At 44.2% G+C, this 26,138-nt stretch overlaps 1 protein-coding gene and 1 non-coding gene across 5 annotated transcripts in view; both read right to left on the bottom strand.

The window, feature by feature from the left end:
* LOC105473023 (myotubularin related protein 12) overlaps positions 1-26,138 on the bottom strand; it is a 91,137-nt gene that overhangs the window by 4,603 nt on the left and 60,396 nt on the right. The window contains exons 8-17 of one of the 4 annotated variants that reach the window (XM_071099056.1): positions 25,939-26,014; positions 18,470-18,576; positions 17,705-17,829; positions 17,437-17,523; positions 12,547-12,625; positions 11,086-11,156; positions 7,866-8,038; positions 3,802-3,969; positions 2,318-2,479; positions 1,531-1,590 (exon numbers count right to left, since the gene is read on the bottom strand). In XM_071099056.1, coding sequence (XP_070955157.1) covers positions 1,531-1,590; positions 2,318-2,479; positions 3,802-3,969; positions 7,866-8,038; positions 11,086-11,156; positions 12,547-12,625; positions 17,437-17,523; positions 17,705-17,829; positions 18,470-18,576; positions 25,939-26,014 — 1,108 coding nt within the window. The remainder of the gene's footprint in view (positions 1-1,530; positions 1,591-2,317; positions 2,480-3,801; positions 3,970-7,865; positions 8,039-11,085; positions 11,157-12,546; positions 12,626-17,436; positions 17,524-17,704; positions 17,830-18,469; positions 18,577-25,938; positions 26,015-26,138) is intronic. The other 3 variants (XM_071099058.1, XM_071099057.1, XM_071099059.1) reach the window with 3 other exon arrangements.
* On the bottom strand, positions 3,611-3,714 carry LOC112425103 (U6 spliceosomal RNA). The gene has a single exon (XR_003016117.1). It is a non-coding gene; the product is annotated as a U6 spliceosomal RNA (small nuclear RNA).

The following is a 26,138-nucleotide window of genomic DNA, read 5'->3' as shown; positions in this document are numbered from 1 at the left end:
AAAGGGTTATGAAAGATGGATGTGGTCAGAAGGTCATGAGGGTTCCCCAGTGCTCAAATGAGAAGTAAAAAAACATGGGGAGAAGCTGTTTGTCCAGCTCTTTTGCTCCTATTCATTTGAAGAAGAGATAACAACTTAACTTTCAGGCTTGCTCTAACTCTAACATATTTCCAGCAGTGTTTCTTCCTTGTAAAAAAATATTCTTTATTGTAAAGAAAATTATTACCTTATTATGAAATATGGAATAAAAATATTAAAAAGAAAGCAAAACCATCCACAAGACCACAACTCGGAGGTGACCAGGATTTGACTTTCCATCCAGGCTCAGGAGAGATGAAGGCCAGGATTCAGTGGCCTCTCTTTTCTCCATCGTGAAGATGTGCCAGGCAGGGCAGGGACTACACAGAACCGTCACCCAGTGCTTCCTGCCTGCTTGGTTCTGTGCTCAGTACTCACATTCACTGAGCACATCATTCTCCAAGTCATCATCACTGCCCCATTTTACAAGTGAGGAAACTAAGGCACAGGGATAAGCAATCTGCCGAAGGCACTGCTGCTCAGTGCCAAAGGTGATGGTTCAAATAGTCTGGCTCCAGAGCCTGGGCTCTCTACTGAGCTCTCCTTGGTTATGGAAGCCCCCTTCTATCTCCTAAGCGAAAAGAGTACTCAAGAGCAGCTGACATGCCAGCAGCTCCGCAGGCCAAAGCCTGGCCTGGGCCTGCGGCTGACACCGAGGCTGCACACTGAAATGGGTCCCTCCCTGTGTGGCATTCGCATGGCAGCACCACATGCTGCTCAGCCCCTGCTTCCTCGGAGTCTCTGCAGAACTTCCCCAGGCCACCAGGCTGCTCAACGCGTCGCCCCACCTGATATCTGGTCTTCTTACCCAAAGGCTTCGCCCCCGTCCCAACTGTGATTTAGCTATTTCGACCTGAAATTCTCCACCCCTTCAGCTCAGTCCTTTCCCACCTGCCAACTCCTGGAGCTCAGGCTGTCTGTCTCTATCTCCCAAGGAAAAGAGATGATTAGAAAAGCCCGGTCTGAGGACAGACATGAAATCCATTATTGGAAGGGAGAGCCTCAGGTTATCCCCTATAAAACAAGGGGTTGTCCTCGCTGTCTCTGAGGTCCCCTGCCACTCCGGCACAGGGCAGTTTCTGTGGTGTCAATCCGGCGCTCATGAGAATGTGCATGCAGCCACCAGGGGGCACAACACACTGAAGAAAAACCGATTTCTGGCCAAGCTGTTCTGGGGCTCAGGGCAATTCTGGTCAAACTAGCAGGAGACGCTCATCAGAAAGGGGAAACTCCACCCTGGGCCTGCGGCCCCTAAAAGGGCAGAGTGGCCGTTCTGAGTCGTTCAGCAGCCAATATTGTCTCTGCTGGCCGTGGCTCACCCAGGTCCCCAGTCCTCTTTAGAATGGAACCAACTCTGACACCAGAAAGGGCCAAGCTTTCTGAAGCCCCTCCAGATCAGGCAGGATAAGGATGGCATGGAGAAGGCAGTGACATGCGTCGACTTGGACTTACCATCACTGCTCTCTCTTTTGTGGACTCTGTGAGGGAGAAATTCTGGGTCTGAAGACAGAGCTAGGAAATGTCAGTTAAATAATTCATCAGTTAGGCAACTTTGGGATTATCAACTAAAATGAGTTTCTGACATTTGTGGTTCATAGCATAGGTCAGCAAACTGGCCACCCCTCAGGCCAAATCTGGACTGGCGCCTGTTCTCGTAAACACTGGAACACAGCTATGCCTACTTGTTTGCCTACTAAGGCTCCTTTTTTTTTTTTTTTAAGTAAAGGAATAAAGAATGGCTACTCCATGGGCAGAGCAGCCTAAGGCTTCTTTTGTACTACAACAGTAGAGGGGTACTTGTGACAGAGACTTTGCAGCCCTTGACAGAAAGAGTTGTGCAACCCGTGGTTTACAGGCACAGCTCATTAAGAAAAGTCTTACTATTTATTATAATAAATGAACTGGTACTGGCCAAGTAAAACCCACACATTCAGTGTTCCTTTTACTCTACTAACACACACACACAGGCAGGACAATAGGTACGATTCCATGGAGTATGACCAGGGCAGCAGCATCCACTGTGACATTTGGCAAATGGCCCTGTTGCACCAGGGCAAAGGTGATTTGCTGAAAGCAAAGGATTCTAATGGTCCTTGACAATTTGACCATCACAAGTTTCGACTCTGCAGACCGCTTTGAGGGGAGAACATGCTGGCAGACAGAATCCATAAGTATCTTTTATCACTACATGCATGGGGTCTGGGCAGCTGAACGGGGTTTAGACATGTGGACATCTTACTTTGAAGCGCATTCCTTTCCGTTGGCCTTTGTCCAGTTTTGGCTTTTCCACATAGAGAGGGTTTTTGAGCAATGTCTGGGCTTTGGGTTCAAACTGCACCGACCAATCCCACACGGTGAGCAGATTCAAAGGCTTGCTTTGTGTATCCTGGCCTTCTCTACCCTGCCAAAACAAGCACAGGTCACGCTGTCTTCCAGGGAGGGCTGAGGAAGGCAAACACATACTTTTGGACACAGGCACCAGGAAGTGTGCTCCTGCCCTGCCCTGAGAATGAAGAATCGTAGGCACTTCATTTTTACAGGCTGAGGCTACCTGTGGTTATTCGCCACAAGCTTTTGGTGGGGGAGAAGTGCAAGAACAAGGACACTTCCTTTCCAGCAGTCTACACACCAGCCGCTGTGCTGGGTGCTTCCACAGCCTCGCGAGGTAACTGGTGCTTTTCCAATTTTACATTTGAGGAAACCAAGGCTCAGAAAACTGAACTGCCTAAGGTCATGAAGCTGGTGAGTCACAAGGCTGGGCTCTGAAAGCAGGGCTGTTGCTCCTACTTCACTGGGGGATTTGGTAATCCTCCCAGCTCAAGGAAACCCTGTACCCCTCAGGAGGCTGCTCAGAAGCACTGAGATTATCTAATTGGGGGCACAGCCCAGGAGGGGCCAAAAGGGTTAAGATGGAAGGAAAAGCCTAGCTTCCCTGCTCTGCTGGTCCCCATTCTTTTACAAAGGAATTCCAGGCACCAGGCAAACAGATGGGAGGACATCTGGTCTGACTGTCTTTAAAACAGACAGCTTTGAATTTTGCTTAATTCCCCAGCTTCAACACTTGCTTCTAGCTCCAATATTTACCATGTGACCACAGGTGAGTTACTTATCCTTTTTTTGCCTCAGCTTCCTCCAGGATAATAAAAATGCATATGCCATAGGGTGCTGTAAGGATTAATACCTAAGAAAGTCTTAGAACAATGCTTGGTATATGGTGTTCAGTATCTTTTTTTTTTTGAGATGGAGTCTTGCTCTGCCGCCCAGGCTGGAGTGCAGTGGCCGGATCTCAGCTCACTGCAAGCTCCGCCTCCCAGGTTCACACCATTCTCCTGCCTCAGCCTCCCAAGTAGCTGGAACTATAGGCGCTTGCCACCTTGCCTGGCTAGTTTTTTGTATTTTTTTAGTAGAGACACGGTTTCACCGTGTTAGCCAGGATGGTCTCAATCTCCTGACCTCGTGATCCGCCCGTCTCAGCCTCCCAAAGTGCTGGGATTACAGGCTTGAGCCACCGCACCTGGCCCAATATCTTTTTTAAAATATGGAATGTCTCATGAGTTTGCATGTCATCCTCTCGCAGGGGCCATGCTAATCTTCTCTGTATCATTCCAACTTTCTTTAGTGCATGTGCTGTCAAGTGAAGACCACTTTTAGCATCAGTATTGCTGCATCCTACTTGTGAGAGGAAGCCTCTTTAATACACAGGTTCCTAAGAGGGACTCTTACCATGTTAGTATCTTTTTGATGAGGTGAATTGAAGAAGAAGGTGCTAAAAATAGGTATGTACAGGCTATCTGACAAAACAGTCAGGTAAGTCTCTGTGAATTCAAATGCCGGGGGATGCTGGTGCACCAGCTGCCAGACACAATCTAGGAAAAGCAGGAACACAGGAACCTGCATGAAAACAAGATACGTTACTTGGTGGGCAGAGCCCAGTGCAAGCCATCCTGAGTTCAGGGGACAGCACCTCAACAGCTGTGAAATAAGCACTTCTGGGGACTTCATTCTCTGGGAAACACAGAATACTCATTCCATCCCAAGTGAGAAATACGCTCAACTGAAATCACATGCTTGCGATTTATATACCTGTGTCAAAGACATTTCAAAGATGAAATGTGTAAAAACCTCATTATGGATCAGTGTTACACATGGGCATCTGCAATGGATTCTGATAATAGAAAACACTAACTTAGAACCTCAATTAAGCAAAACGTTATCTCCTCCAAAAAAAATTCCATTCTTCCACTAGTAATACCATATTACCAAAAAATGTACTTAATTATGAGTGCTACTTTGAATTTTGTCAATACAAAGTTACGGGGGGTGGGAGGGAACTTCCATGCCCCACCTCCCACACACTGACTGACAGGGTTTGATTCTGAAGACCAACCTGGAAGAAGCCTCCTGCCCACCCCACACTGAGGGCCAGGAAGACAACGGGGATAGGAGACAAGGGAGAAGCAGTGAAAGTGAGTTTCAAAATGTTTTCAAAATGTATCTTTACAAATCCACAAGCATCATTTATTAGCTCCCAGAGGTGAGCCCTTGATGAGCAGGTAGAGTAGTTTCTAGTATGCTTTATCATTTAGAAAGCGCTTATCTTCCCTGATTCACCAGTGATCCTGCCAGGAGGCTAAGACAAGCTATATTACAGTTTCTCCCTTTCAGAGGAGAAAACGGAAGATTGGAGATGCCCAGAGGCCGGCCCCCAGGGTCTCACACAGGGCTCATGACAGAGAGAGATGCGTGGGAATGCAGCTCTTAAAGCGCAGTGCCGCTTCAATCTTATCACAAATTTGACCACCCAATTTTCCTTCAAAATTCCAATATGTCCACATTGAGATGCTAAGAAACATTTGTACAGCAACTTTATTTCACATCTCACTTTATGCATAATATCATTAAATAGAGTGGAAAATACTTGAACTGCACTGTATAGGCAGGGCAATAGGCTCAGAAAATACGGGTGACCTCTCCAAGGGCTGGGTGAACAGCAGATCAGGTCTCTTCTTAGACTCTTTCCCCATTAGACATGGTGCCTGCCAGTCCCCCCTTTTCTCAAGATATACAAAAACATATGGCTAGGTGCTGTGGCTCATGCCTGTATTTCCAGCACTTTGGGAGGCTGAGGCAGATGGATCACCTGAGCCCGGGAGTTTGAGACCAACCTGGGCAATATGGCAAAACCCATCTCTACAAAAAATACAAAAATTAGCTAGACATGGTAGTGCACGCCTATAGTCCCAGCTACTCAGGAGGCTGAGGCAGGAGGATTGCTTGAGCCCAGGGGGTCGAAACTGCAGTAAGCTATGACTGTGCAACTGTATTCCAGACTGGGCAACAGAGAGAGACCATGTCTCAAAAACAAAACAAGGCCGGGCACTGTGGCTCACGCCTGTAATCCCAACACTTTGGGAGGCTAAAGTGGGTGGATCACCTGAGGTCAGGAGTTTGATATCAGCCTGACCAACATGGTGAAACCCCGTCTCTAATGAAAATACAAAATTAGCCGGGAATGGAGGGGCATGCCTATAATCCCAGCTACTTAAAGAGGCCAAGGTGGGAACCTGGGAGGAGGAGGTTGCAGTGAGCCAAGATCATGCCATTGCACTCCAGCCTGGCCAACAAGAGTGAAACTCCTTCTCTTAAAAAAAAAAAAAAAAAAAGAAAAAGAAAAAAAAACAACCATACTTATCTCCACAAAGTATCAGCTCTTTCTGCCTACCATGTTATGTAAATGCTGTCACCCTTTCAAATTAATTCCATAAAGTCCCTTCCAGGACTGAAAGATGTGATTTCTATTCAGCTCAATGGGACACAGGTGAGTACAGGCCAGGCCTGAAAGAAACCATCTTGCTCAGTGAGAGAGACATGGATCACCCCAGGAACCTGCCAAGCCCTTACGATCAGGAGCCATGGCTCTGTGTACCCACAGCATTCTGTGTCAAGCTGTTCCGTACCACAGACAGACATGCTGACTACCCGGACTATGAAAAACCACAAGTCACACTGCTAGCACACGTCAGCTCTGCAGATGAGTTGATTAAAGGAAGTTTGTGTGTTTTCAGTTTTCCTTTCACCAATCATCAATAAGGCAGCCAACGGAGTGTGTACAGCTGTCACCTAGACATGTACAGCACAATTTGGGGGACTCATTTTCACCAAGTGACCTAAAATGCTAACTCTCCTGTGCCTGAACTTGGAGGCCCAGGCCTGGAGCAATTAATCCAGACACAAGCAGAAGAGGCTGTGGGCACAGTCCCACCCAGGCTATCACTAAGGCCCTGGTAACAGATGGCATTAACACAATCCTGTGCTTTATTTCATTTTTTTTTTTTTTGAGACGGAGTCTCACTCTGTCACCCAGGCTGGAATGCAGTAGCACGATCTCGGCTCACTGCAACCTCTGCCTCCTGGGTTCAAGTGATTCTCCTGCCTCAGCCTCCCAAGTAGCTGGGACTATAGGCATGTGCCACCATGCCCAGCTAATTTTTTGTATTTTTAGTAGACACGGGGTTTCACCATGTTAGCCAGGATGGTCTCTACCTCCTGACCTTGTGATCTGCCTGCCTTGGCCTCCCAAAGTGCTGGGATTACAGGTGTGAGCCACCGTGCCTGGCCCTGTGCTTTATTTCAAAAAGGTTTATGTGTAAGGAAAATTGACTCTGAATGGCTGGGCACGGTGGCTCACGCCTGTAATCCCAGCACTTTGGGAGGCTGAGGCAGGTGGGTCACTTGAGGTCAGGAGTTCAAGACCAGCCTGGCCAACATGGTGATATCCCATCTCTACTAAAAATATCATGGTGGCACACACCTGTAATGCCAGTTACTCAGGAGGCTGAGGCAGGAGATAAGCTTAAACCCAGGAGGCAGAGGCTGCAGTGAGCTGAGACTGCACCACTGCACTCTAGCCTGTGCAACAGAGCAAGATTCTGTCTCAAAAAAAAAAAAAAAAAAATTGACTCTGAAAATCTGAAATCATTCAGTTCCAAAATCTAAAACTTTATTTATTTTGAGATAGGGTCTCACTGTCACTCAGGCTGGAGTACAGTGGCACAATCATGGCTCACTGCAGCTTTGACCTCCCGGGCTCAAGCAATCCTCTCACCTCACCCTCCCTAGTAGCTGGGGCTGTAGTCAGGCACCACCATGCCCAGTTTATTTTATTTTATTTTTATTTTTGGTAGAGATGAGGTCTCTCTATGTTGCCCAGGCTGGTTTCAAACTCCTGTTCTCCCAAAGTGCTGGGATTACAGGCGCAAATCATCATGCCTGGCTTCCAATTTTCGGATTAAGGATGCTCAACCAGTAATTGAGTGGAGTGCAATTATTCCAAAATCCAAAACAATTTGAAATCTGAAACACGTCTGGTACCATGACTTTCAGATAAGGGATGTTCAACCTATATTTTTTGTAGAAAACCTGCACCCCGCATATCTATTTATTGCAAAGACTAATTTTATAGAAAAGGTAGGAGTCTCCCTCACTGAGTTACTCTATATTTAAGTCTCATTAATAAATATTATTCCCACTATGAAATATGTATACACCCTTGGTGTACACAATTTAGAAAACTCTGAACATACCTGTTAATCTCTTTCCTCTGGGAAAGGTTTCACTATTATTTAAAGTATCCAAAGTCATCACACAATGAAATGATCCTAGTTTTCTTAACAAACCTGTTTGGCTTACACTTTGCAAGCAGCAACCCTACATCTGATGACAGGTATTAAATAAGAGATTCACTAGTTCTCCCCATGACGGAAACAGTCTGCAGTGAGGGAACTCACCTCCTCTTTGTCGTTCTGGCGGAGATGGTTGCAGCGATCCAAGAAACAGTGGCCACCCATGACCCACTCCTTTTGGATGAGGCTCTGGAAACCAATTCTGGTTCGGCAGTGGGGGTCCATCATCAGTTGCACCAGAGAGGAAATGAGACAGCAGAGGTCGGATGCATTCTCCTCTAGGAGAGGCCCCAGAAGCAGTGCAAGGAGGAAGGAGGGCATAAAATGTTAAAAAGTTTCAGAATGCTCTCACTTAAACAGTTAAAAGTAGGATTCCCAACACCAAGGTCTACTATTAACGGTCATGCTCTTATTCCCTAAAGGCAAGGGCCAATAACAAAGGGTTATGTTTTCAGACTGAGAGATGAACTGCTCTAGCATGTCTAGTACAGGTTCTGGCACACGCTGGTACGAAATATGGATTTGCATACTGAATAAATAAATGCAGCATTGCAAAGCTACTTTCAGCATGTGGGGGTCTAGGTGTGCCACACAGAGACAACAGAATCGCCTACATCATGATGACCTGCCAGGCTCCGCAGGCCAAGACTAAAGCTCTTCCCTCCTGGGCTGTGGAAGCCTCCATCACTGAACTCCTTCTGGGCTGTGGAAGCCTCCATCACCGAACTCCTCCTGGGCTGTGGAAGCCTCCATCACCGAACTCCTCCTGGGCTGTGGAAGCCTCCATCACCGAACTCCTCCTGGGCTGTGGAAGCCTCCATCACCGAACTCCTCCTGGGCTGTGGAAGCCTCCATCACCGAACTCCTCCTGGGCTGTGGAAGCCTCCATCACTGAACTCACTGTTTCACGGCTCAGCTGCTTATCAGATTCACCTCAGACATCCCTTCCTCCACTCCTAAGTCCTCCACTAACTCTACTTTGGAGAAAGTTTAATATTTCTTGACTGTAGCAAAATTATTTCTATTTTCAGCTCTAAGGCTCTGTCCTTTTCTGTTTGAGGAACATAGAGGTGCCTGCTTCTCCTGCCTAGCCTAGGAGACAAACCCTTCTTGGTCTACCTGCACATGCCCACCTGCTGCACTTTCCAAAACTCATTTGATGAAAAGTTCACTCACATACTTGTTTAACATTCATCACTTAGAGCAAAACACCACACATCTTTATCCGTGCATTTGTCTTAGAGTTTTAAGATCCTAAAAGTCAGGGTCTACAGCCCCATAGTTTCCCTTTCACAAAAACAGGTGCAACTCAAGTTGTTTTAAAAAAATGTCCATGAGGAGGATACTGCTAGTATCACTGGCGTTAGAGAAACTTAAGACTGAATTGTAGGCTGGGCGCAGTGGCTTACGCCTGTAATCCCAGCACTTTGGTAGGCCGAGGCAGGTGGATCACTATGTCAGGAGTTCAAGACCAGTCTGACCAACATGGCGAAACCCCTTCTCTACTAAAAATACAAAAATTAGCCAGGTGTGGTGGCGCACACCTGTAATCCCAGCTACTCGGGAGGCTGAGGCAGGAGAATCGCTTGAACCTGGGAGGCAGAGGTTGCAGTGAGTTGAGATCAAGCCATTGCACTCCAGCCTGGGCGACAGAGGGAGACTCCGTCTTTAAAAAAAAAAAAAATGAATTGTAACTAGGGAGGTGCTCATACTGTGACAACTCTTTCATCTTGACCGCTATAATCACAGAGCACTATGGGTCCAAGCTTACACTTCTCCCTCCAGGAAACAAGCCTCAACCATGGGATGACATGGGTTACAGAGAAACAAATTTTTGTTTTTGCCTTCTAGTGTTACCGGTTTTCAAAACAAGTTTCTTTTTTTTGGAGACAGAGTCTCACGCTGTCACTCAGGCTGGAGTGCAGCAGCACAATCTCAGCTCACTGCAACCTCTGTCTCCCAGATTAAAGGAATTCTTGTGCCTCAGCCTCCTGAGTAGCCAGGACTACAGGTACACAGCACCATGCCCGGCTAATTTTTATATTATTAGTAGAGCCAGGGTTTCATCATGTTGGCCAAGCTGGTCTCCAACTCCTGACTCCGAGTGATCTGCCTTCCTTGGCTTCCCAAAATTCTGGGATTATAGGTGTGAGCCACCGTGTCCAGCCACAAGTTTCATTTTTAAGGAACTCTTTCTTCTTGGATCTGAAGGGTGTTAATGATACTCCTGTGGGTAATGGAATGAGGGACTAAAAGAGATTTCAGAGGTGAGACAACTCAGCAGTCCATCCAGGAGTGAAGGACGTCTTAGTTCCATCAGTCAAAGATTCAGATTTCACTTTATGCAGCTCTGTGATTAATGTGTTCTGGCCCTGAATCCTTCCATTTCTTAGACCTCCAATCTTTATCCCTCCTCCTTTTCACTAGTTGCTCAGTACTCAAATAATGCTCTGTTCTGTCACGGCTGGTTGGGTCTTTTTCAATAGCATACTTAAGGAAACTCTCTCATTAGGTTGAAAACTTCTAGAAGGCAGAACAGAGCCCGGCACATGGCAGGGGCTCAATAAATGTATTCAAATCTAAGTCGGTCAGCCAATGTCAGACAGACAGAGCCACAGAAAGACACATTTTCCAGACTGCCCTTAGAACCTAGGGCCAACAGTTACAGAGAGTTTCAGAGAATGATAAAAGCTTGAGGGTATAAGCATGAGACAATCTACTTAATTTATAGTGTGGGGCTATATGAAACTTAATATTTCTAAACAGCAGGTAATGTTTGAGTTCATATGTAACTAGTTACAGCACCAGTCTTCGCTGCATGGTGGTTTACACTTGCTTTCGCACATTCTGAATGTCTGCATCATGTACAGCAAGTTAAGCCCACTGAGGAAAAGGAACTCACAGGCCACCAAGTTTCTATGGTAACTGTATAAAGTTGTCAACCACAAAGATATAAAAATAACAACCAAGTCATCCATGGATCTCTTTATATAAGAAGGATTCTAAAAAGATTTTAACTTTAACCAAGCTCAGTTAATATAAAACAAAATCCAAAACATTAAGAAATGTGAGCTTTGGTAAAGATACCAAAAAATTCCTTCATGGATGGTGAATAGGTCTGCCAAGTTCGAAGTGAAAGAATTTTGTTTTAAACTCTAACACTGAAATCCAAGGCAAAGGATTCCAAGGTTAGGGAGAAAGGAATAGGAAGGATTTCTACACTAACTCACTCCTTTTGTTTCCAAATACACAAAGCTATATATATAAAAATTGAATCTCAAGTGAAGGAAAATGGAAATCATTCTTTGTGCTTCCTATATATTACCTAAAAGAAGAACATTCATGTTTTGTGCTTCCATACATTCTGTAATCTCTATTGCTTTTTTCAGGCAACGTCTAAATAGGAAAGAGACAAGAAAAAGGGGCATTAGTTCATGAGCTTGGTAACAAAAACATTAAGTAGTTTAGAGATAGTCTGACTTGATCTTCAGTCTTCTCTCTTATTTTTTTTTTTCCATGCTAAAATCCTCCAGAAAAGAAACTAACTTCCATTTACATTATTTAAATACCAGGATATATTCCTGCCCATTAGAAACTGAAAATTTTCAGAAGGGAATCCTAAAATTGATGTGAAAATGCTCCTAGGTAATTTCTAAACTAGACATTCTTATTAAAAACTCATGCTTGAGTCTGCTGCTGAGCAAGATTCATAAAAATCAAACATACCTGGAGAATGCGAGACATGTCCAGATTACTTTCCTTAAGGTGACCTGCTGAATGTATCAGAGTGGCTAAAAACTCCAATATGCTCAGAAATCCTTTTTGTCTCTCTCTACACATTATTCCCTTTGCAACTGTTGCCATTATTCCCAGCTTGGACTTGTATAACTGGGGGCCTTCATGTACGTTGTCTTCTGCTCGCAGAGGTGTCCTCTCCTACCCCCCAGCCACCCTCCCTTCCCACACCCCGACCCTTCATCTGGCTAGAGATGCTCACCCTTCTCTGCCCACCCCACACAAAGAAGGGTTATTTGCTTTTACAACATTTATCCCTGTCTCCCATTATATATTCAAATTATGAGATGTGTAGCAGGATGTCTGAAGCAGAGTTCAGTGTCTGGAGGGCCAAGGCTCCTTTCCACAGTACTCACTTCAGAATGGAGGGAGAATGTGTGTGAGGCAGCAGGAAGCATTGCTCTCCCTCCTGAAATGTAGCCTAGCATTAGACCTACTGTCTCACCTTGATCATCATTTCTGTTTTGCACCTTTCTCTGCCATATCCTCTATTTAATGGCAACAGAGAAGAGCTATTCGATATAGAAAGCAGGAAAGGCAATATAACTGTTCTCTGGAACTCTCAACCTAACTCCCAAACCACGAATAACTGACATTAATCATGGTTTTTAAAAACACAGATAATATATGCATAAGACACAAGATTAAAAGAGGTATTCAGTGAAAAGTCAGTATCACTCCTGTTCTCACCCTCAATTTCCTCCCTGGAGGCCAGCACTGCTGCCTCAATAATAATTCTGGGTTGTCACACTCTTTCTGTGGTTTTTCAATGCCTTGTCTGTAGAGTACACCTCCTTGTAAGCAGGTGGCATGTTCATAAATTCCTATCAAATGTGCACAGAAATAAGTAGCAAATATAAAATCTAGCTGTAGAACATGTGATCTAAGAATATTTAACTTTGAAATACCAGTTAAATTATTTGTCAGTTTGATCTACTACCCTGAGTTAGACAATTATAAAATTCAAGAGTAAAACAATGGTTTGAAATACCTGATTATGTCAAGCCAGCTGCTACTTTCCAACAGAGAAAACCATTTTATATCTGTGTCCCAAAATTCAGTACTGTTATCTAAAAAAAGAAAAAGGAGTAAAGACGTCAGGTCATTGTTCACTGACATACTTGCCACAAAAATCCTGTGCTCCTCAACTGTGTCATTCAGATTAACAGTCCTGACTCAAACTGCAGAATCCAGGCACAGGACTCTATTATGAGTAAGGGTCATTTCAAAACTTCAGCTGAAACGGTTTCTGAGCTGTAGGGCCCTAGGAGGTTTTGGTGGTCAAAAAGAGATCTTTATTGCTGAAATAAGAAATTCCTACAATGCATACACAAAGCCATGGTTCATCCTGTAAGTCAACAGAGAGTAACATGCTTTAGGCAGAAATAGCTGACATCTAGGCTGCTAATTCTAGAAGTGGAAAACGCAACTGGATCCATCCTGATGCCACAGAAGCCTAAGGGTCAGACTGGACTTTCATTAGAATCTCAATACACAAGTTTGTGCACCCAGCATACCATGACATGACTCCCCCTACATGCCTTATAAAACAGAGAACCTTAAATCTTACAGAAATCCAATATATTTAAAAGTTGCAAACTCAGGTTGGGTGCTGTAGCTCATGCCTATAATCCCAGCACTATAATCCCAGAAGCAGGAAGATCACTTGAGGCCAGGAGTTTGAGGCTGCAGTGAGCTATGATGGTGCCACTGCACCCCAGCCTTGGCAACAGAGTGAGACCCTGTTTCTAAAAAATGAAAAAAAAAAAAAAAAGGCTGGGCACAGTTGCTCATGCCTATAATCCCTACACTTTGGGAGGCCGAGGCAGGTGGATCACCCGAGGTCAGAAGTTCGAGACCAGCCTGACCAATATGGACAAACCCCGTCTCTACTAAAATACAAAAAAAATTAGCTGGGGGTGCTGGCGCATGCCTGTAATCCCAGCTACTTGGGAGGCTGAGGCAGGAGAATTGCTTGAACCGGGGTGGCAGAGGTTGCGGTGAGCTGAGATCACACCATTGCATTCCAGATGGGGCAACAAGAGCGAAACTCTGTCTCAAAAAAAAAAAAAAAAAAAAGAAAAAAAAAGTTGCAAACTCAAATCAATAAAAGACAGATATCCCTGAAAGTCCTGAGTGATTGAAATAAAACTAGAATGAATGTCCTTGATTAAACAGTAAATATGTATTGCAATGTTTTAGTTTGAGTTAGAGTCATACATTGCTGTTTCCCTTGCAAGAGTGTAAGTTCCTGGTGTTATATTTCTCTTTATCACCAACACCTAGCATAGTTAGCATATACAAGGGGACTTCAAAAGTATGTGAAAACATGGAATTAAAAGATGAAAATAAAAAATATAAACTTTATTTCTCATCATAAGCTCCATCAAGTTTAAGACACTCTCATAAGAGATGATACCAGCAGGCCGGGCGCGGTGGCTCAAGCCTGTAATCCCAGCACTTTGGGAGGCCGAGACGGGCGGATCACGAGGTCAGGAGATCGAGACCATCCTGGCTAATACGGTGAAACCCCGTCTCTACTAAAAATACAAAAAAAAAAACTAGCCGGGCGAGGTGGCGGGCGCCTGTGGTCCCAGCTACTCGGGAGGCTGAGGCAGGAGAATGGCGTGAACCCGGGAGGGGGAGCTTGCAGTGAGCTGAGATCCGGCCACTGCACTCCAGCCTGGGCGACAAAGCGAGACTCCGTCTCAAAAAAAAAAAAAAAAGAGATGATACCAGCCATTTAGTTCACCCCTAAAGAACTGAGGGTCCTGGGAATTTAACCACGTTATTGTAGTCTATTTTACATTATTAAAAAAAAAAAAAAAATGGGTTCCCTTTAAGGATTTTTTTTTTTTTTTTTTTTTTTTTTTTTTGAGATGGAGTTTTGCTCTTGTCACCCAGGCTGGAGTGCAATGACACAATCTCGGCTCACTGCAACCTCTGTCTCCTGGGTTCAAGCGATTCTTCTGTCTCAGCCTCCCGAGTAGCTGGGATTGCAGGCGCCCGCCACCGTGCCTGGCTAATTTTTGTATTTTTAGTAGAGATGGGGTTTCACCATGTTGGCTAAGCTGGTCTCGAACTCCTGACCTCTGATGATCCGTCCACCTTGGCCTCCCAAAGTGCTGCAATTATACACGTGAGCTACTACGCCCAGCCCCCTTTAAGGATTTTTTAAGATTAGAAAATGAAGTCAGAAGGAGCCAAATCAGACTTTTAAGGTAGATCCCTAATGAATTCCCATCAAAACTCTTGCAAAGGCTGGGCGCGGTGGCTCAAGCCTGTAATCCCAGCACTTTAGGAGGCCGAGACGGGCGGATCACGAGGTCAGGAGATCGAGACCATCCTGGCTAACACGGTGAAACCCCGTCTCTACTAAATACAAAAAACTAGCCAGGCGAGGTGGCGGGCGTCTGTAGTCCCAGCTACTTGGGAGGCTGAGGCAGGAGAATGGCGTGAACCCGGGAGGGGGAGCTTGCAGTGAGCTGAGATCCGGCCACTGCACTCCAGCCTGGGCGACACAGAGACTCCGTCTCCCAAAAAAAAAAAAAAAAAAAAAAAAGACAAAAAAACTCTTGCAAAATTGCCCTTGTTTGATAGGAGGAATGAGCAGTACACAAGGACCCTCTGACAAAGTTTTCCTGGGCATTTTTCTACTAAAGCTTTGGCCAACTTTCTTAAAACATTCTTATGGCTGGGCACGGTGGCTCATGCCTATAATCCCAGCACTTTGGGAGGCCGAGGAAGGCAGGTCACTTGAGGTAAGGAGTTCAAGACCAGTCTGGACAACATGGTGAAACCCTGCCTCTACTAAAAATACAAATATTATCTGGGCGTGGTGGTGCACCCCTGTAATTACAGCTACTCAGGAGGCTGAGGCATAAGAATCACTTGAACCCAGGAGGCAGAGGTTGTAGTGAGCCAAGATCACACCACTGCACTCCAGCCTGGGCGACAGAGTGAGAATCTGTCTCAAAAAAAACAAAAACCTCTCCTAATAAGCAGAGAGGTTTGGTCAGAAAGTCAACAAGCAAAATGGCTGGAGCATCACAAAAAACTGTTGCCATGACCTTTGCTCTTGACCCATCTGCTTTTGCCCTGGCTGGACCACTTCCACCTCTCAGTAGCCATTGCTTTGATTGTACTTTGTCTTCAGGATCGTACTGGTAAAGCCATGTTTCTTCTCCTGCTAACAATTCTTCAAAGAAATGCTTCAGGATTTTGATCCCACTTGTTTAAAATTTCTGTTGAAAGCTCTGCTCTCATCTGAATCTAATCTGGGCACAATGGTTTTGGCACCTACTGAGTAGAAGGTTTTTTTGTTTGTTTGTTTGAGATGGAGTCTTGCTCTATTACCCAGGCTGGAGAGCAGTAGTATGATCTTGGCTCACTGCAACCTCTGCCTCCCAGGTTCATTTTCCTGCCTCAGCCCCTCCAAGTAGCTGGGATTACAGGCACCTGCCAGTACACCCGGCTACTTTTTGTATTTTTAGCAGAGATGGGGTTTCGCCATGTTGGCCAGGCTGGTCTCAAACTCCTGAACTCAAGTGATCCGCCCGTCTCAGCCTCCCAAAGTGCTGGACCACTACGCCCAGTGAGTAGGTTTGATCAACTTTAACTTTTCAGTCAGAATTATGTAGGCTGAACCAATTGAGATGTCTATGGAATTGACTATTGTTTCTTCTACTGTTGGTCCTCTTCAATTAGGGCAGAAACAAGATTAATTTTTTCCTTGCAAATTGATGTGGACAGTTTGCTGCTGCAGGCTTCATCTTCAACATTATCTGCTCCTTCTTAAAAATGAGTTGTCCATTTGTAAACTGCTTATTTCTTTGGGGCATTGTCTCCGTAAACTTTCCGTAAAGCATCACTAATTCTACCATTCTTCCACCCAAGCTTCACCATAAATTCAATATTTGTTTTTGCTTCAATTTCAGCAGAATTCATGTTGCTCTAATAGGCGCTGTTTTCAAACTAATTTCTTACCCTTCTTAGCTCCTCAGACCAGATCCTGCTCAGGCATATTATAATAAGTTAGTAGAGTTATTTTGGGGTAAAAAAGTTTGGGAATTCATGCATAGTTTTTTCATAATATACATTTTCCATGAACTTTTTGAACACCCCTTGTTCAATGGAAACTCAAAAAATGTCACGGAATGAATCCCAAAATAGTTAAGCATTTGCTAGGCTAAAAAGTCCAAGTTAGTCCAGGCAGTGGCTCATGCCTATAATCCCAGCACTTTGCGAGGCCAAAGTGGAGGATCGCTTGAGCCCCGGAGTTCAACATCAGTCTGGGCAACATTATGGGACTCTGTCTCTACAAAAAATACAAAAATTAGCCAGGTGAGGAGGCATGTGCCTGTAATCCCACCTGCTTGGGAGGTAGACGTGGGAGGATCACTTGAGCCTGGGAGTTTTAAGGTTGCAGTGAGCTGTGATCATGCCACTGCACTCCAGTCTGGATGACAGAGGTGAGACCCTGTCTCAAAAAAAAAAAGAAAAAAAAAAATGTCCAAGTTAGGAAAAGTTACCTATAGGCATGACAAATCTCAGATCGTAAAGTCTCATTCTAGAATGAAGAGAATCAATGAGTGACTGAGCAGTGTTAAATATGAGGCACCAGTAGGCAGCCTGGGCAGGAAAATGGGGGGTAGCTGGGATGGGCATATTTCATTTTCTATTTTGTACACTTTTGATAAAACTTTTAATATTGTTAGAAACTGTATATTCCCAATCAGGGGGAAAAATTAAAGCATTTCCACTTTGGGAAAAAGTCTACATAGGAAAATGAACATTATTCACTTTATAAATCACTGCAAGTCAACAAATATAAATGCTACATAGATAAAAAACTTTTAAAGGAAGAAACCAAAATGCTCACCACTGGGCAACTGGTATGCTGAGGAAGGGGAGAAGAGGAGGGTGGCCGTGTTATCACTGCCACAATAAGGAGGCAGTGGGGGAAAGCCTGGAGAGAGATGAGGAGAGAAGCGTGGTAAAGGCAGCCAGACCCCGGGCTCCATGACATCGCAGCCCTGGGCTCTGCATACTACCTTAAGGAACCCAGGGAAAAGGCATCAACTTTCACCTGATCTGCCTGGCATGTCTTTCCCCATGACACAAAAGTTTTTGCTCAGTATTCTTCTCACCTATCAGAAATAGCTGTTTAAATTTAGAGTATGCAGTCTGGATTTCCTGCAGGGATAGGAAGTTGCTTGACAGGTCTTCCGTTTTAACAATTTCATAGGGTGGCCTGTGGATGGTCTTGTAAACTCTAGGTATCAAAAAGGAATATGAGATTAGAAGAGCAAACACAAATTTTGCCTAAGGATTTACTATGTGCCACAATCTGTGTTAAGGGCTCAGTAGGCATTCTTCCATTTAATCTTCACCTACCAGGCAATTGCTGCGGGACTCCTGTTCCCAGTCAATGGGTGTGGAAATGGAGGTGCATAGAGTAAAACTGCCCGGCCCAAGATTATCCAATTTATAAACTGATAGAGCCATGATCTGGACCAAGGCAATGTAACTCTGAGTCTATTCCTTCTTTTTTTTTTTTAAATTCATCTACTTTGGGTTTTTTTTTTTGTTTTTAATTTGAAACATGCAGAAAGTAGAATAGTACAGAGACATGTACCATGACCTAAATTTGACAATTGTTAACATTACAGACATCATGTCACCTCCCTGCTGAAGACTTTAGCGTGCACCTCTAAAAACAACGCAGGTGACATTCTTAACTATTATGTTATACTGACTCCTTTCAAATTAACTCGAAACGATCACTATAAGTTGTATTCCCCTAGCACTAAGCTACCAGTAGGTAAACAGAAATAGACATACTACTAAGATCTGTTCCCTGCTTCTTGGAAAACAAGAACTGAACAAGAACAAAATGTAGAACTAGTACTGACCCATCTAAGAAGCTCTTTTGGATTTGTAAAATGCCATCATCCTGTTCTTTGGGCAGTGCTGACATTTTCAAAAGGGCACTTCCATTGTGGCAGGACCAACACCATATCTGTAGAAACAAATAAAGATTTACCAGATATAATAAACACAACCCAACAGGGGACACTTAAGCTTAGCATTTAAATGCATACATGGAAATTTGTAACTTCAGTATGAAATGGCTGGACATACTCAACTTTATTAAGCCTGGGAGTATTTAGTCACAACAAAAAGGAATGATTTAGTTTTAAAAAATAAACAGGTCTAGGTAGTCAGACACAGACTTACGGTCTAACATATACCTTTTGACTTATCATCAGCTGGTAACCCAGATGATGACAACAACAACATTATTATTATTATTATTATTATTATTATTAGGATAGTAGCTATCATTCAAGTGCAGCTTATTACATGTCAGGTATTTTACATGAATTAACTCATTTAATTGTTATAGTAACTCTCCGTGATAGGTATAATTATTTATCCCCCTTAACAGCAAGAAACTGAGGCTTGGAGAGATGGAAGAACTTTCCCAAGTTGTACAGAAAGTAGCCACAGTGTGACTCTAAAGGCTGTGTTGTACACGGATGGCAAAAAGGGGGCAACTCTCATTAGAGAAAATCCACATGAGGAAGAATGGAATGTTGGCTATTTGACATAACTGAATTCAAGACTTGCGACATGCAAGGCACTACATTAGGTTGTGAGAGGGCACAAAGATATTAAGATACTGTGTCTTCCTTCAGAGCTTAGTTTCAAAAGGGAAATAAGCTTAGGAATAAAAAAGAAGGTACAATGTATTATATAACAGAAGAAAGAAATTTCAAGGAACACCACAAACAAGGCAAGGAGAAAGAAGTCACATGAGTGACCAAGAGTGGCAGGTGAGGCCGTTTAGGCTTTCTTCTGCTTTGGCAACAGGTTAAGGTGTTCAGGCTTTTTTCAGGATACAGTGGGGGGTTTTGTTTGTTTGTTTTTCAGGAACAAAAGGAGATTAGAACAGATCTTGGGGCAAAGTAATCTGCCAGTGGAGCCTAGATTGGAGAAGCCAGACAGACTGGTTGGACAGGTGAGTACAGTTGTGGACTTTGAGTCCTGCTTAAAGGCCCGGCTAAGTGCTTGAGGGTGGCTAAGGTCCAGCCCTTGCTTTGCTGAGCAAGCCACTGGCCTGGGCTCAAAGGTAAACCTGGAGGAAAGAAAGACATTTTATAATTCAGCTGCCCAAAGGCGACACCTTTTTGCCATTCATCTGCCAGGTATAAACCATGCACTGGATATGCTAGCAGTGGCCTAGACCAAGAGTTAGAGATCAGCAAAACAATCCAGGTGATATTGTGCACTACACTTAGAAAATCACAAAGGGAAACTGGTTTGGGATTTCCAGGGAAGGTGATGGAATCAGCACATATTGGTTGTCTAGTACCAACAGGACCTCCATGTGTAGATATTCAGGAGGTCCCTAAAATGAGAGGAAAACAGGCCTAGAGCTCTAGACATGGGAGCTGATGGCCTGCTGCAGTGGGGGTGATGATGAGCCCACCCAGAGAGCAAGGACAGAGCGACACAGAACTGCTTTAGGAACTACTGAAAACAGCAACAACTCCCCTCTTGGGGCCAAGCCATACTTGAAGATTCATGATGAGGCGGAAGTGTTAGAACACTAAGATAATCAAAGGGCCCTTTGCTGCTCGTGTGCTCCCTTTCTCAATGCCATGCTAAGTGACACGCAGAAATCACCACACAGTTTTCAGCTCTCTGCCTAGCGTGGTAAAATTTTGGTGCCCAGGCCATTGTGCCCCCCTTAGTTAGCGCAGCTCACTTGGATAAAGGGGAGATACTCTTAGCCATGACTGGATGGTGAGTCCTAAGAAACTAAGTGTTCTTAACCCTTTTTATCTCCTTTTCTGGAGCAGAAGGGGCAGAAAGCATAGTCCCTTGGTGATCTCCAACTATAACTCATTTTCCATCTGGGGCACATGTAATAACTTCCAATCATAACTGTCTCATTTCATGTGAGGCGTGAAGGGCCAACTGCCTTACTACTATCTGCGTGAAACAGTAAATAGAAACAAGCAAAGTTCCTAGTCAGAGAGGCTTCTCACAGAAACGTAGCAAAAAATCTTCTATTGCTGCAATTTCTCTCTGGTAACAGTGAGGGCCAGAATTCTTAGTATGAGTGACTTCACAGACAAGAATCACAGTTAATCTTATTTGTTTTTGTAAAAAAAGGAATACTCATTATTTGGTACATTTTAAGAGAGGGACATTTGGTCCCTCTCTTTTTTTTTTTTTTTTTTTTTTTTTTTTGAGACGGAGTCTCGCTTTGTCACCCAGGCTGGAGTGCAGTGGCCGGATCTCAGCTCACTGCAAGCTCCGCCTCCCGGGTTTACGCCATTCTCCTGCCTCAGCCTCCCGAGTAGCTGGGACTACAGGCGCCCACCACCTCGCCCGGCTATTTTTTTGTATTTTTTTAGTAGAGACGGGGTTTCACCATATTAGCCAGGATGGTCTCGATCTCCTGACCTCGTGATCCGCCCGTCTCGGCCTCCCAAAGTGCTGGGATTACAGGCTTGAGCCACCGCGCCCGGCCGGTCCCTCTCTTAATAGAGTCAAAAACAGAGCTTTAAGAGAACATCTACAATCTGAGGCAGAAGGCAGCGTAAGCAAGCAGTAAAGGACCATGAAGGAGGTCAGCAGGCCAAGGGAGTATAGTGTTTCCGAAGCCAGGGCAGGAACTTAAAAGACAATGTCATCGGAGTCAAACACTGCAGTCATGTGGGGGACTGGGGCTGCACACTGCATAAGGACTTCTGGGAGGGAAATGTCCACAGTGTGTGGGGAGTAGAAGTCATGTTGCAAGACAAAATGGTAGCGAAAACAAGTATAGACTCCTTAAATATGCTTGGCAGTACAGGCAGAACAAGACAGCCCCTTGATTACTACGGAAGTGCCTCAGGTTAAGGGAGACAGAAGGATGTCTTCAAGAACAGACACAGCAGAACAGACTTGGGAAAGGCAACCATGGAAGAGGGAAGGCCAATGGAACTGGGCTCCAAACGAGGCAATCAAGAGCCCAGACAGATACCCAGATTCTGTATGAAGGAAACAGAAGCCCAGAGAGTAACAACAGGAGGCTGAATAGAAGGAAGCTGAGGGAGTTCTTGTCGCTGTCCTGGATCCCGCTGGACTAGGAGAAAGGTCGTCACTGGAAGTTAAGAATGATACAAAAAACTTAAAGAGGATGAAAACCTGTTCACGCAGAGAACAATGATACAGGAACCAAAAGCAGTTAAATAGCATACTGCTGGGCAGGACAAAGCATCACCAGTGGTTTTCACAGGTCCCGTTAAGCACAGTTTGCTGTTTGGTCTGAATAATCCATAGCAATGTTCATTTGCCCCAGAGGAAAAAAAAATATGATACTCAGGGTTGAAGAACAGCAGCCAAAGCCTTTAGAATAGCAGCAAGGACATGAATAAACTGACAAATTATACAGGTCTTCCCTGAAAAGAAGTGAAGGCAGGAAAGAATAGACTGGGTGAAAAGCCAGGGTAGACAGCATGGAGACGTGGAAATGTTCTGGAACAGACTGTGGTAATGGTTGCAACACATTGAGAATATACTAAATGTCACTATGGGAAATTTTATGTTACGTGTATTTTACCACAATTTTTAAAGATTCTGTGAACGAAAGATCGATCATTCATAATCTAGCCCCAAACTATCTCTTCAATCTTAGCTTCCTGTGCACCTACTGTAAATTACCTGTTACTATTGATTTGAGTGCTTATATGCCAGGTCCTAGAGAAAATATATGTACGTGTAATCTTGCAGATCAGTGGTTCTCAAACTTTTTGGTCTTAGACCCCTTTATGTTCTTAAAAATTATGGAGGACCCTGAAGAGCTTGTGTCTACATAAGCTATAGCTATTGATATTTACCACATTAGAAATTAAAACTGAGAAACTTTTAAAATACTAATTCATTTTAAAACAGTAATTACCAATTACCTGTTACTGTAAATAACATTTTCCAACCAAAAACATATAGGAAGATAAACGGCATTGTTTTGTGTTTTTGCAAATCTCTTAAACATATGGTTTAAGAGAAAATAGTTGGATGTTCTTATCTGCTTAACAACAAAAATAAGCATGGAGAATAAGTGTAAATACGAGTAGGTTCAATAGGAATGACAGAAAGAAGAACAGGTAAAGACCAAGCCACAGAGGGGCTTACAGACACTCACATTACCTAGTTGTCACATTTTCTGTAAGTCTCTTAAGAGTCAGAGGAGACATATGCTGAACAGAAAACAGTCCAGATCACCTAAAGCAGGGGTTTTCAACCTGCATTTTGTGCCCCCCACCCCACCCACAAGGGGGGACATTTGGCAATATCTGAACATATTTGTTGGTTGTCACAACTCACAGGGCAGGGGTGCTACTGGCACCTCAGAAAACGCTACTGGCAGTACTGATGCTATATATTCTACAATAATGGCCCCCACAACAAAGAATTTAATGGCCCCCACAACAAAGAATTATCTGGCCTAAAATATCAATAGTGCCTAGGTTGAGAAACCCTGTCTTAAACAAAACTAAAAACAAGAGGCTAAAGAGGTACTGTGTACATTTAAAAGGATTGGGTATTCTAGGTTAAGGTAGGTAATTTCACCCATTCCAAATATAAAATAAATTACCTTTTTATTTGCTTAAGACCATTTCTGGTGATCTTCATGTTCCAGTCAAATGAAAATTTTATGTTAAAAGAAAAGAGAGGGAGAAAGAGAGAGATTGGGGGCTCTATGTTTCCTGGGTAGATGTACAAATTCCATCTTGTGTAATACTTTTTTGCTGTCCATTCACACAAACTCCACTGTAACTTTTGGGACGTATAAATATAGGAATAACTAATGAAATCAGAACACCTTCTCACAGTTTCTTTTCTTTTCCTTTTGAGACAGAGTCTTACTCTGTTGCCCAGGCTAGAGTGCAGTGGAACGATCACAGTTCACTGCAGCTTCGAACTCCTGGCTCAAGGGATCCTCCCACCTCAGTCTCCAGAGTAGTTGGGACTATGGGCATGTGACACCTTACCAGACTAATTTTTTTTTTTTTGAGACGGAGTCTCACTCTGTCGCCCAGGCTGGTCTCAAACTCCTGGGTTCAAGCAATCTACCTGCTTTGGCCTCCCAAAGTGCTGCGATTATAGGCGTGAGTCACTGTGCCCTGTACATGCCACAGTTTCTTTCAAAGTAATGCCTCAGGCTCCTCACTCAAATCTTATCAGAACACTTGCTACTTCTCAGGCCCAAGGCCTCACTAGAATGCAGAGCATCTACATTTCACACACTGCAGGGATGGAGAAGCAGCCTATTCTTACATATGTGAACAATTCACCTCTGTTTCTTCCCACAGAGCATACCCTCTTTTCTTTTTTTTCTTTTTGAGATGGAGTCTCGCTCTGTCGCCCAGGCTGGAGTGCAGTGGCGTGATCTCGGCTCACTGCAACCTCCAGCTCCCGGGTTCACACCATTCTCCTGCCTCAGCCTCCCGAGTAGCTGGGACTACAGATGCCCGCCACCACGCTCGGCTAATTTTTTTTATATTTTCAGTAGAGACGGGGTTTCGCTGTATTAGCCAGGCTGGTCTCAATCTCCTGACCTCGTGATCCGCCCGCCTCGACCTCCCAAAGTGCTGGGATTACAGGCATGAGCCACCTTGCCCAGCAAGCAAACTGTCTTTTCTAGATCCCTCTATGAAAGACTGAAAGATAGAGACTCTTATTTTCATTCCTCTAACGCATTCGTTTTCAAAGTGTAGTATACACTACCCTGGGAGGTCTCAAGATCCTATCAGGTGGTCTGAGAGGCCACAGATATTTTCATAATAATACTAAGATATAATTTTGTCATATGTACCATGGTGACTTTTGCACTGATGGTACAAAAGCAGTGGTGGTAAAATTGCTGGTGAGAGTACCAATCAAGGCAGGGCCACTCAACTGTACTGATGCTCACTGTATTCTTTACTGCCACACCAGCAGAAAACAAGTTTCACTTGAGAATGTCCTTAATAAAGAACCAAAAATTATGAATTTTATTCATTGTGACCAACTCTGGCCCAAAAATATGCTTTTAAACATCTGAATCAGTGGCATATATTCATTAAAATCTGTATCTAGGCAAGGCGTGGTGGCTCACGCCTATAATCCCAGCACTTTGGGATGCTGAGGCAGGCAGATCACCTGAGACCCGGAGTTCGAGACCAGCCTGGTAAACATGGCGAAACCCTGTCTCTACTAAAAACACAAAAAATTAGCCAGGCCTAGTGGTGGGCGCCAGTAATCCCAGCTACTCGGGGATTACAGCAACAAAGTATGCTGACGATCTAGAAGAAAGAAATGTCATCAAGTTTTAGTACAACACTTAATTCACAATATATGAAAGCTCAATTTCAATGAATACGATGAATACAAGCAGAGTGTTAAGCAGGAGAATTGAGGCAGGAGAACTGCTTGAACTTGGGAGGCGGAGGCTGCAGTGAGCGGAGATTGGGCCACTGCACTCCAGCCTGGGCAACAGGAGTGAAACTTCGTTTAAAAAAAAAAAAGAATCTGTTATCTACGGCTTCTCCTGAAAAATCAGGACATCTGGCAACACTTGGCTCATATTCCCATGTGGCACATACTGGCTGGCACTGAAGAGATGTCCCCCTAGACCAGGCAGAGGGCCTCTGGTTCACTGCAAGGTCATACCCATTACCTGCGTGGCCTCCAAGGGCTTCTGGGCATGTGACCCTGCTTAACCATACCTCCACCCATATGGGAGTGACCCTTTTGGTGAACCAGCTGTGTGCACAGCACAGCATTTATTTATAATTCTCATTCCTTACTAAATACCTTGCAGGTCTGGCAATTCCCAACTGCCAATTAGAAACTGGAGTAACTGCCAGAGTCTTGCTTTCTTTGATCAGTGACACATTAAATATGGCTCCAATCCCACTCAATTCTGTGAAAACTAAGAAGCACTCCATGTTTTCTCTGGGAGAAAACACCACCATGCCCGAACAAAGATTAATGGCGTGGGCCAAAAGAAGCTTAAATCTTACTACCCTTGGTGTGGTTTGGCTCAGGTTCAAAATGACTTAGGTGTTAAACCAGGCTTGCTTTCAACACCAGACAGATCTATGATCCTCTTAAAGCTCCATTAATGTCTCTTCTAAAAACTCAAGTGCATTTGTGAAAACTTTAGAACTCTGTCCCAATCACGTTTAAGAGACTCCTCTAGGGAGTCCCTAAGATATTTTTGGATTGCTCTTGGACTGAAAACAAACTCTAGAACCAAAGCCAAGGGCTTTCAGTAGGATCATTTTTGCCAGGATAGACCAATGCAGGACCCACGTCTCTTAGGGTTCCCAGATGCACTTACTGGTATGCCGTGACCTTGAAAGCGGTGCACATTCTCTTCAGGAAGAGGGGTGGGGACAACAAAGTATGCTGGCAATCTAGAAAAAAGAAATGTCATCAAGTTTTAGTACAACACTTAATTCACAAAATAGGAAAGCTCAATTTCAATGAATACGATGAATACAAGCAGAGCGTTAAGCAGACAGGACCATATTTCCCTGT

This window comes from Macaca nemestrina, chromosome 6 (genome assembly GCF_043159975.1).
Source record: "Macaca nemestrina isolate mMacNem1 chromosome 6, mMacNem.hap1, whole genome shotgun sequence".
In the NCBI taxonomy this organism is placed as follows: domain Eukaryota; kingdom Metazoa; phylum Chordata; class Mammalia; order Primates; family Cercopithecidae; genus Macaca; species Macaca nemestrina.
This window is presented reverse-complemented; position numbering and strand designations above follow the sequence as displayed.